The sequence below is a fragment of the Grammomys surdaster genome, unplaced genomic scaffold (genome assembly GCF_004785775.1).
Source record: "Grammomys surdaster isolate TR1022 unplaced genomic scaffold, NIH_TR_1.0 167, whole genome shotgun sequence".
Lineage (NCBI taxonomy): Eukaryota > Metazoa > Chordata > Mammalia > Rodentia > Muridae > Grammomys > Grammomys surdaster.
The window spans coordinates 8,244,136-8,256,508 of NW_021604615.1; the positions used below are offsets into that span (position 1 = coordinate 8,244,136).

Genomic DNA, 12,373 nt, shown 5'->3' on the forward strand with positions numbered 1-12,373 from the left:
TGCTACCCCTACGAATGTATAACACAATCTACTTGTGACCCGAACAGAGGTCCCTGTTCCCTCCCTCTGCAGTGACCATCTGTTAGAAGATGAGTTCACTGTCGTCTGTCACCTTACCTGTGATTGGCGTTGGATTGGAAGAGGGTCCCTTGCCTTGAGTATCCGTTGGCTGCTGTCACTCTGGCCCTGCCCATGGGGGGGATCACGAAGCCATTCCAGGCCTAGGCTGTCTTCCCTTAGTCCCCAGAGAGCTCTACTAGTGGCTGAGTCAGAGGGGTCCTGTCCTGAGACGACTGATGGTTCTAATAAAGCCAAGCTTGTGTCAGTGCCCTGACTGGAAAGATAAGGCCCAAAGAGGAAGGGATCCTTGGGGTTTGAGTCACGGGAGCTCCTGGCAACCACCAGGAAGTGGGATGCAGGACCCTAGAAACTGGGCTGTCAGCCCTCCCTGAATTCCAGCATCACTTGGATCTGAGGAGCCAATGGCTGTGCTGGATCATAATGGCAGGCATCCTTCAAGAGCCTCTGGTCATCTGAAGCAGTCTCAAGCAAACCCACTGATGAGCAGGCCCAATGTCTTTGTTACCCATGGACATGTGGACAGAATGCAGGTACCCTTTGTCCCTCAAGCTCCAGGTCTGTTTCATCCAGTAAAACTGGCTGCTGCTCAAGTATAACTGAGATCCTGCCCTAACCCTGAGTTCTCAGAACACAGATGATCACCTTCTCCTCTTCGGGTGCTGAGCTGCTAAGTGCTCGGAGCAGGTCCTGCCCAGATCTGTTCTCTGATGGGGCCAATGATGCTAAGAAGCCATAGGCTCTGAGCCTACACACAGAGAGATAGGTGCAGAGAGGCGGGAGAGTGTGAGCTACCTCTCAGGCACATGGGAATGCTCAGAACCAAAGTCCCAAATATTTCTTGACTCTGATATCAGTCCCTTGACCTGGAAGATGCTGTGACCTTTGACAAAGATGCACAGAAGCAATCATGGCTGAGGTTTAATCTAAGGGTTCTCCTACCCAGGTACCCGGCCGTGGCCAACACAGAACTGCTATCCAGACACATCAACCAAAGATGGACAGGTAGACAGACTCATGCTGAGGGCAAGAGTCTAAAAGCAATGACTGAGGCCTCCTCTTCCATTCTGACAGAGGGACCAACTAGCTGTTTGTCTTCAAGTGTCCCTAGGTTCCTGTCTCGTTGGTGGCAGCTGGAGAACGGACTTGATTCAAAATCACATAGTGGGCCCAAAGCATTGCCTCAGTTTACCATATAGACCCAATAGGAAGACCATCTGGACCCATTTATTGCCAGCGAATGATATGGAGAAAGAATTGCCCTTTCAGATAGGGGTCTAGGCGGAAACTGATGGATGAGCCTCCCTCCCTTCTCTACCCAGTGTGGTCTCCCTGGGAAATAAGTCCTTCAAGACTCACTCTGAGAGACTGCAAGCTCCAGAAATCTGTCCTTCTATAGCTAAATGACCTCAATTCTCACCTGTACTCCATGTGTCCCAAAGGAAACAGAAGAGACACATACAAAGTACTCCTCTGTGGCCTGTGACCCCTGACCTTTGACTTCCAGGTGTCTCATCACCTGCTCCATGTGCCTGTATATAACCACGAACATGGAGCCTGTCTCCATGTGTGGCCCCGTACATTTGCACTATGTAAGTGGTGTGTGCACTAGGAGTACACATGCATGTGTGAATACGTGTGCACTACGTATTATACATATGACTGTACAGTGTGTAGGCATGTGTGTGTTGTGTATGTATGAGGATCTGAAGAGCACAGCCCTGCACACTCACATGGGTGTGTTCGTGTGTGCTCTATGCACATAGAATGAATGTTGAACGTATGAGAGCTCTCCGAGTGGACTCTGGAGGTACATGTCTTGTGAGAGAGAAGCTAGGCCCACCCTTAGGATGAAGGAGAGTCGTGTGAGTGGCGACTGTTGGCCTCTGGTAGTGTGCTTTTATCCAACTGGTTTAAAAGGTGAGATGTGTCCACAGCTGCCTCTGCTCCCACACGGCTGTCCTGGTTCCCGACCCTGTGAATCAACTCTGAGCACGCTCTCCAAGAAGCCCGGGCTCCCTATCTGAAGGTCAAAATGTCTAGATAGTCCAGAGGCCCTAACATCCTGGCATCTATCTCTCAGGATCATGGCTGTGGTAACCGCCAAGAAAGAAGGTGACTCTAGCGCCAGGTTGGGAAGGCAGCCAGCCTGACTGGTGCTGTGATAGGCCCTTCCCCAATTTTCCAGGGCTTGGGGTTTGGCACTGAACAGCATCTCTGGAGCTGTGTTATCCTTGCACATTTAACCTGCATCTATGATAATGAGAAAGTTAGGGATTCTGGGTAAATGAGGAGACAAGGCATTATGTCACACGTTCCCACACCTGGTGAAGGGCCATCTTCTCTTCTGGGCTGGGAGCGCATGACCACGGCCAGATGCAAAGGTAGGAGTGCCCATGATGAAGATTATATGGTAATGCTGGACCTTGGTTTCTCCAGTTTACCAGGGCCTGACAAGCAGAGGGTGGCTAGGCTGCTGGGTATCCCTGAACCTTACCCTGCAGGGACCTTGGCACCCACTGTGCCTTCCCCAGAGAACCGTGTTCCACTATGTATTTGGGCCAACTGCTGGTTCTAGATGTTTCCAGGACCTGCAGGCTAGGACTGGGGCATGCCAGCATCGCCCACTATTATTGACAGGAGCCTGTCATAGCCACTCTCTTTCCTCTGTCCACATCCCATGGAGAAAGGAAATGACCTATACAAACAGTATCTCATCATGCCTCTAGTGACCAAGGGCACACCTGCGTGGTGCTTTTGCCCCCTGGGCATCCTCAGGCTACAACAGACTAGAGAATCTTACAAGATGCAAATGGAAACCCCAGGGAACTGGTTAGAGAGGATCTGGAGTGAGCAAATGACCCCTGTGTCCCTAGTTGCTCAGAGCCACACCCTTCTCTGCCCTCCAGGCCTCCAGTACCTTCTCCAAAGTACTGGTGTTCTCCTTTGCCTTCTTCTTTGTGTGGTATGGGATGCAGCATACCCAGCTGGTCCTTATCCTGGAGGCCAAGAACACGAGGATGTAAGAACCCCTTCCCCGCTCTGTAACGTGCCAACTTCCCGGCTAGCAGCCCCCACCCCGGTCTCTCCAGATTGCTTTCAAACTCCATTGCTCCCACTCTACAAAGTCCCAGGGACATGAAGCTTACGCCCCAGCCAACTTATGTGTTATTCAAACCAGATTTCATAGCTAGCTACTGATTTTTGTCCTTTGGGTACCTCTGGAGTAGGACAATCTGGGTGTGGATGTGATCACCTGTCATGATCTGGTCATGGAGGCCAGTCAGGGTCACTTCCCAGTGAGGATGAACAAGATATCTCGGAGTTCCTTCCCCAAAGACAGACAAGCTTGAAGCAAAGGTAGCGATGGCTGTAACAGTAACTCATCAAGTGGCCAGCAAGCAGAGTGCTAAGCAGAGTATTAACACTGCTTGAACAACGAGCAGAGCTTCTGGGTGGCTTATGGTCCAGAGGACACCCACCAGCCTGCACAAACCCAGCCTGGGTACGAGTAGGATATCAATGGCTGTGCAGCCTAGCAGTGTCCTGGTTCTGTAAGGCTGGATTAGGGGTGATTCTGAAGTCCCTCCTTTTCTGTGCAATCTTGGAGACCGCACAGTTGCTGTCATTCCTTGGAGAATTTCTTGGTGTCAGTTTTACAAATCTGATAGCGACATTTTATTCTGAAAGTCTAAATAAGGCAACATCCTAACAAAGCCACTAATTCCAAAAGGTGGGAGTCTGAGTAATCGCTATTGTGTTCTTTGTACATCTCTGTATCGTTAGAAATAAAGTAAACTGCATCCATGGGCCAGAGGCAGGCGTGTCCTTGCAAACCAATACCCCTCTTTGTGGCTAAAGGCTCTGGACTGCAGGAAGTCTTAAAGCGTTGCTGTTCTACCTAGAGGCACAACTCTCATCACCAATGTGCAAAACCTTGTAGGCCTAAACCCAGCTGTGAAGGGCTGCCCTCTCCCTGATGGCATATATGTGTGCAGGGCTTTTCCAACCCAGCATTCTCTAGCTAAATTCCAAGATGGAGACCCTGATTTTACCTTCTGCTTCTTGGTCATTTTGTTGTCTGGGTGGAGTCAAATGTGGCTCCTGGTAAATTTGTTCCCCAGCTCTGAGAAAGTTTACTGTGTCATAGCCTCTCTGGTCCCCCAAATCATGTGGCTTATGCATGACTCAGGGGAACAGAGGGAAGGCAGGAGGCACGGTGCTGCCACCATAAGAGTGTGTGGCGGGGATGTCACTCTGGATAAGTACCTCTCTCTGAGCAGTTCCTCAGCAATACTTACTCATCTTCAGACAAGTCCCCTATGTCGTTGGGGACCCTCTTCTCTTCTTTTACAGTACAGGTGATTACCTGAGGGAAGGAGCAGAGTAACCTAGGGCACCACCCAAGGAACAGACAGGAACAGAGGCCAGTCCCCTGTGACCCTGAATGTCTTTCCAGACTGTACTCTGTTGAGTGGGAATGCCAATCAGGGACCCTGGCTTCTAGTGTGACCCCCCATGGCCCCTGGGCTAGGATGGAGAGACCTGGCCCCTTGGTCTAGCTCTTCTTCTGGTTGACCTTTCCAGAGTCCTTAGAACTCAGGGCCTCATAAAACAGTAGCCTCAGGGATTTAATGGTCAGTCTTTTTTTTTTTAAAGGCAGACAGTGATGTGGATGCCAGGAAATACATGCTGACAGGAGCCTGATACAGCTGTCTCCTTAGAGGTCTGCCAAAGCCTGACATATACAGAGGCAGATGCTCACAGCTAACCATTGAACTGATCATGGGGTTCCCCATGGAGGAGTGAGAGAGAAGACTGAAGGAGCTGAAAGGGTTTGCGGTTCCATGGGGAGAGCAACAATACCAACCAACCAGAGCTCCCAGGGTCTAAACCAGCAGCCTGGGAGCACATAGGGAGGGACCCATGGCTCCAGCTGTATATGTAAGGGAGGAGGGCCTTGTCAGGCATAGGTGGGAGAGGAGGTCCTTGGTCCAGTGAAGGGTGGACGCCCCAGTGTGGGGGAATTCCAGGGCAGGGAGGTGGGAGTGGGTGGGTGGTGACACATCCTCATAGAAGCAGGAAGAGGGAGGATTGGATAGGGGGTTTCTGGGTGGGGGGGAATGGGGAAAGGGGATAACATCTGAAATGTAAATAAAATACCCAATAAAAAATTTAATTAAAACACCATATTGTGTGATTCAAAAGCTAAAGGTATAACAGGTGTAATCTGTAAAATAACCAACCCTCAGGCACCCTTTGAACTTGTCAACAGAAATCCTCAGGAATTGCCCAAAAAGACTTCAGAGGAAGAGACTCCAAATAACTATGTTGGCAAGCCACTGAGAAAACCTCATCATTTTATGGATAACCATGGCGGTGACGGTGATGTAGATGGTGAGGTTAATAACAGCAGTGATATTGGTGATGATGGTGGTGGTGATGGTGACAATGATACTGAGCGTGAAAATACGGTGACAGAGATAAAAGAAGCAGCAATTGTCACAGTAGTGGTGACACTGATGGTAATGGTGGCTCCACCAGTGGCGATGGCGGTGATGGCGGTGATGGCAGTGATGGCAGAGATGGAGAGAGATGGTGAGACAGCTGGGTTGGGATCATGGCGGTGATATTAGTGATACTTAATTCCAAGGTCACTGTTCTGCGAGCTTCGGGAAACAACCCTGAGATACAGTTACTATGGAGCATCGCGCACAAGAGGCTCTGAGTGGTTTGAGCAGTTACTGACAAAGCCACACTTCCTGTTCTCCCAGATCCAAGTGTGTCCTGTGCACAACATGATTCCTTCAGAGCTCTGGGTACCCAAGGGCCCAGGTTGGTGCTAAAGGGGGAGAGAAAGAGAGAGAGAGAGAGAGAGGGAGGAGGGAGACAGAGACATACAAGAGAGTCAGAGAGAGAGACAGGAAGACAGAGATAGGACAGAGACACACAGAGAGACAGAGACAAAGGCAGAAACAGACACAGAGAGAGAAACATACATACACAGAGAGAGAAAGAAAGAGAGAGAGAGAGAGAGAGAGAGAGAGAGAGAGAGAACGTAAGTGTTCTCATTCTATCCCCAAAGGCAGGTCCTCAGCACCATCACCATGGAGGGTTCCCTGGAACATCTGGCTTTGGGTCTCTGCCTCCCCCTTCAACACGTGTCTGTAATGCTCCAACCCACAGTGCAGGCGCTTTCCCAGTGGGTAGTTTGGATTTCTGGTCTGGGGGGTTTGCCTGTACCTCCTCCTCAGTATGGTCTCCCAGGTCGATCTCCACAAACACAGATGGTTTCTAAGGATGGAAGTGATAATTTGTGAGTGAGCTTGACAGAACGCAGACTTTTAGACTTCTGGGTCTGAGTGCTTCCACCAGATTCTGGTGATGACTGAGGACTCCTGTGAAGCTTGACAGAGGCCCCGTGGTGACAGACAGCAGGGTGTCCAGAGGGGTAGCTCTGGGCAGAAGAGGAAGAAGTACGGCCTTCTGCCTCATTCCTACCCATTGGAAACAAGTTATTGATGTTCCAAGGGGTTTCTTCTCCTTCCACCTTGAGTGTTAGGGCCTTCAAGTGACAAGGTACCTGAGACCTGGGGAACTCTCCTCAGCCCTGATCTACTGGGAACACATGGGTCACCTTCATATACTTTCCTAGAGCCAAGTTTCACTGACATGAGATCTGTTCCACAAGATGGGATGATACAACAGCTCGGGGGTATGCCACCTAGGTCTCTGCTCGGCACTTTCACTGGCCCAGAATCTTACCAAGGACTATCTGTTGTAAAGTCCTGGTGAAGAATGTGTTCTACTGCCACCATTCCCTGTGACACGGACTGGGAAAGGTCACTACAAAATCTATAATTCAGTATGATGCTTGTATGGAAGACGCACCTCAGTGGCCACACCTCAGGTGTGCCTTTAGTCACCACACCTGGGTGATGGTCTCTGGGGTGTATCGTTGTGGGCTAAGCTCAACTGGAAGGTGAAGTCTTTTCAAGATGTACACCTTTAGTGACTTCGTTTTTGGCAAGCTTGGGCAGGACAGCAGTTATCAGGTAAAGCGGTCCAAGCTTGATCCCTCTGCTCCTTACCGGCCCAGTTGGACAGCACAGCGCCTGCTCAGATGGCCTTATGGGATACAAGCCTACAGTGTGCTCATAGCCCACTGGAATTCGTCTACAGACAGATTTACATATCTTAACTCCTGTGGCTAAAGAAAGAAGCTCTTGCCTGCTTTTCTAGAAGGTGATCCAGCTTCGTGGACTCTGAATGCTGCTCCTATAAATCCGAGAAGACACCAACAGGTGAGTACAGGGACACCTCACAGGAGGACAGACAGAGTGGGCAGAGCCGCCCAAGGCCTGACCTCGGCCACAGAGACACATCTTCCTTTGCAGGCATCGTCCTGTTCCCCTGTGGCGCTGGGCTCTGAGTCACTCTTCTCTGGGTCCGTTTTCCCACACGTGAGGTCCGTTTTTTCTGCCTCATCCTGGCTCTCTCTCTTCCTGTCATCCTCTAGGCTCGCCTGACTGGAGTTAAATGTGACAGGCGTGTCAAAGAAGCAGTTTGGAATAAGAGTCAGGACAGGAGTTACTTGCTGTCTTTCTGGCTCCTCCCCCTAATGCTAGGAGTGGGGTACACCTGTGAGCCCTTTGGAGGCAAAAAAGGAGGAACCCCTATCCCTCTAATAACTTATCCTGTCTGGAGACGCCAGCCCCGCTCCCTCCGGGTAGAGATCTTAATTAGGGCATCAGTGGGTAGATCCATGCCCGTCACTCATGACCACCTTAGTGGTTCCCTGACCCCATGTATTTTGTTGAATGTGTCTTGGGGACTGCAGTAGGAACAGGGAACACAGATATCTCCTTACCATTGCCAGAGGGAAGACTCAGATGGCTGCTGGCTTCTGACATATTTGGGGTTATATTACCCAAAGTCCCTGTGCTTTATCTGAGGCTAGACGGATGCTATAGGCCTATGTGACATGTTGGTACCTAGTTCTACCAACCAATGACACCTTCAGTGTCTTCTTAGTCACCAACATCCTTCCACCTCAAGATTTCCTGGTTCAGTATCCTCCACTGGTATTGGCTCATGGGAGGTCATTTGTAAACAGGCAACCTGGCCTGTTCTTGGTCCACAGTGAATGGAGTTTGAGAACTGGGGAAAGCCTTGGATTCCATGACCTCTAAGCCCTTTAGAGGGTGGGATGGTAGGAAATATAGAGGCATGGCCCCTGTGTTAGGTGGCCAGACATCTTGCTCTATCTTAACAATAGACATCTTGTTAGGTCTGACCAATACTGAGGCTGGCTATGCACCCTCCTTGCTCATCAAGGAGACCTCGGTGGGCCCAGCTGATATAAGAGGGTGCAGATTCCTTTCCAGGAGAAGCATATGGAGATGTTTGTTGAGATACTTCCAGCAAGCCAGCTCGACGCCAGACAAGGACCAGCCAAAAGGGCTGCCTAGGGAGTGAACAGGACTCTCTGCAGTTCAGAGACACATGATGGATGGTGGGTTCTTTTTAGGACAAGTCTCTTGGATAAAGAGGAACCTACCAATCATCCCTTCATTAAAAAGATTCAGTTTCTTTTGGGTCCCCCAAAGTCCTGACCCCAACGGAGGGCTCTAGGCCCACTCCCCACACCCCAGTCGTCACATTTCAGAAGAAAGCTCTTTTGCTCACCAGGTGCTGTCATCCGTGTTACTTCTTGGGTCTTTACCTTGGTCTTCAGAGTCTGAGGAGCGAGGGAAGTAGGTTAGTACACGAACATTCTAAACAAGGTATGGTGGCTCCTGCATCTAGGCCTTCCCACCGTTTGCTACCTCACAGGCTCACTGTCCTGCCTGGCACTCCTCTCAGGGCAGGCTCAAGGGCAGCCTGAGGTTAACAGCCACGGCTCTAACGATTTCCCTTTCTCCTCTTTGATGGCTTCTTTGGCCATGCTCCAAGCATACTTGCATTTCGTCTGGCCTAACACCCTCCATGCCTGGGCTTGAGCTCTGAGCCCACCTCATGTGCTGTTGTAAAAACACACCCCCCTTGCTCTCCTATGTTTGTGACCCAGGCCGGGCATCCATGGCCTTCTGGATCTGCAAATGTCCTTATCTCAGCATCAATTATTGAAGTGGCAGAGCAGGAGACAGGAAGGGACTCTCCCAAGATGGCCGCTCGCTGGAAATGGGATGACTTGTTCAGGAACATCCTGACTACTGACACCTCATAGCTCTGAGGAACATCGTAATTGGGGTGATCTTAATTATCCTCTATCCTATGAGGCAAGAGATACTTGAGGGGACCCTAACAAGCTGACATGAATTCCCTAGCTTCAGGGCAATAACTGCAGGGAACTGAGCCAGCTGAGCCTGGAGGGATGTTAGCTGGTCTGTGAGCTATCCCATCATGCCATACTCCTTCTGCATGTAACTTCCTCCGCTCAACACCAAGGGACCTGGCAGTTCAGCACAGCGTCCGACAGGAAGAGTTGTGCACAGATAGCTTCTATGAGGCTTTATTCTGGACTCTTCCCCCAGAGTTGCCATCTAAGCCAGACCACAGCTGGTATTACCTGTTCCCCCACAGTGGCTTTGTGACTCAGACAGGAATTCCAAAGTGCTAGAGAAGAGTTCTTATAGAAATCGAACCCAGAGCCTGAGTTGGAGGCTGCCCTGCTCTGAAGGGTTCCCTTACAGAGCTGGTTGGCCCTTTCCTGGGGCTTAGCTTGCAGGCTAGTTGAGGCAGTGCAGGATAAAGTTCCTCACAGGTTCATCTGTCTGTCCACCCATTTCAAACCTCACCCCATCCCCTATGCAGTTCTTCATAGAGATGCCATGTGCTTAGCCAGCTGCCTTCTTCCCAGAAGGCAGCCCGTCCCTTCCTGTGTTCAGCACACCTGGCTTTGGCCTGTGCCCTGTGTCCCTTCTTCAAGAGACCCTGTGCTCCTGTCTCTCCATTGCCTGAAGTGCCGAACTCAGAGTTGTGGACATCTGTGGATGTCCCAACAGTGAGGAGCAGGAGGCTGAAGCCTTTTAGCTGGGGATGGGGGATGTTACACAGCATTGCATGATAATTCAGACCTTGGCAGTTCTCACATGCCCCAGGGAGAAAAAAAAAGGAAGGTTTCAGTCTGATCCCAGCCTCCGACGAGAGTCCAGGGGGTCAAGGAATGATGGAGGAAGGAGCCTGACAGGAGGCTTGCTGGTGGTTTCAATATTTCCAGAAGATTTCAAAACGGACTGGTAGGCTGGAGAAACAGTGCTAACTGTACTACTGGAGGTCCTGGGTTTGAGTCCCAAAACACACATGGGACTCAAGTCTCATTCCACTCCCAGGGGATCCAACGCCCTTTCCTGGTCTCCAAAGCACTGCATGTACAAGGTGCATATACTTACATGCTGGCAAAACACCCATATACACAAGGTAAAATAAAAGGACTCCCCCAGCACTCCCACACACATGTACACACGTGACTGTGTTTCAGAAGATGCTAATTGTTAGGAGAATCTTCCAGACCTGATCTTTTCTATTAAGTGCACTGAGCAAAGAGCAGTCAAGAGAGAGGCAGGGTTTCCATTGGCTGGTGCAGTTCTGGAGTTAGAAACCAGCTACCTTCTCCTAATAGGAATGCGTCTTGCATAATGCACACACTGTCCATGTCCAGATGTCCACAGATTGTACTTTCTTGAGGCCGGACCAGGTCTGCCTGCCCTCCCAACCTTCCAGGAGGGAGCCACCCCCTACCTATCTCCTTGTGCAGCAGCTTCCTGATGCAGACTGGTGGATCCCCCTTCTGGTGCAAGCCACCCACACTCCTGCTCCTTTGGAGTTCCGCCCCTTCACTGGCCGCCTTGAGATATACAGGGGTTATTCCTGAGGGCAGGGCTCCAGGTCCAGGCCGGTGCTTCCTGTGAGTAGTGGGATCCTTCTCCATCCTGACCCAGAGGGAAGGAGGGAGTCACCAGCACAGCCTCAGACCAAAGGCATCTCTGCCAGCCTCTCCCTGCCTCTCCGCCAGCAAAGTGGTCCAGCATGAGCTCACTCACTGTTGCTATAGCGCTGCTATGACATCACAAGTTAGAGCTGAATGGTTGTTGAAGACTGTCCCAGAGATCCCCACTGGCTCAGGGATTTTAAGTGGTTTGCTATCTGCTGCTGTCTTGTACTCCTGGATTCTTTAACAGCCAGGGATTTCTAGAAGGCAGTGTGTTCCTGAAGCCAGTGCTTTCTCCCATTCGAGAATCTTTCTGTTTCTTCGGGCATGAGGATGGCAGGAAGCAAAGTCAGGAAAATAAATGAATAGCCCTGAGGCAGTGTGATCCGGTTTACATTCAGACCGATGGGTCAGAACTTACCACTGAAAGCAGGGCTTGGTGGAAGACATTTTGGTGATTTACAGGGACAGAGAAATCTGCCCATACAGGACCTGAGCCTCGGTGACCTCAATTGGAAAAATGTCTCCCAGTTGAAGGCTAGAGATCAAGGAGGGGCAGGGACGTCTCCCTTGCAGCCTCTCCCAGGGTCTATAGATGTCATCTTCATGGGCTTTCCCCCCCCCCCATCTGTTTCTTCATCTCCTCTATGACAGCAAACACAGTGGACTGGGGCTCCCTCTGGTGTCAACACAGCACACAACTCTCCCCTCAGAGGGATGTTCTGTTGCTAAAGACAAGTGACAACTGACTCAGAACACATTCAAATGACCCCAGACTCAACGCTCCAACATAGTAACAATTGGATACGTTTTTTTTTTTTCTGAGTACGTGTATGTCTGTGTGTGGATATGTGTTGAGGATTCCTCTGGTGCTGCTATATATTCAAATGCTAAATACTGGTCCCCAAGATCTGATTGTACCCAATGAGCAGATCCTCACGTACACCGGTGATGCCATGTAAACCTTGCTCCCCATTTAAAAACTATTGGTTAAATAAAGGTGGCTACAGCCAGTTACTGGGGAGAATAGGAGAGGTGGAGTTTCTGACACTGGGCTGGGGGTCGCAGATGGGGACCACAAGGAGGAGAAAGAGTGAAGAGAGAGATGGAGAGGACCGGAGAGCCCCATTACATGTGATCACATGGAGGAACAGGTGCCCAGATAAAATGCCTCCCACCCTCACCCCCACCCCCAGGACAGACAGGAGCCCCAGTCCACTGTGTCATAGAGGAGATGAAGAAACAGATTGGGAGGATAGCCCATGAAGATGACATCTGTAGACCCTGGGAGAGGCTGCAAGGGAAACATCCCTGCCCTCAGGACAGATCATCTGGAGCAGAAGTAACCCAGGCAGGATTCGA

At 50.6% G+C, this 12,373-nt stretch overlaps 1 protein-coding gene across 1 annotated transcript; it reads right to left on the minus strand.

Annotated features, from left to right (window-relative positions):
- Window positions 1-236: 236 nt before the first annotated feature.
- Window positions 237-11,011, minus strand: CUNH13orf46 (chromosome unknown C13orf46 homolog). Its single transcript, XM_028766275.1, has 8 exons — window positions 10,822-11,011; window positions 8,767-8,818; window positions 7,445-7,607; window positions 7,309-7,356; window positions 6,322-6,372; window positions 4,380-4,447; window positions 2,999-3,077; window positions 237-302 (listed from the first exon to the last, which is right to left on the minus strand). The coding sequence occupies exons 1-8, from the start codon at window positions 11,009-11,011 to the stop codon at window positions 237-239; spliced, it is 717 nt and encodes a 238-aa protein (XP_028622108.1).
- Between the last annotated feature and the right edge of the window lie 1,362 nt (window positions 11,012-12,373).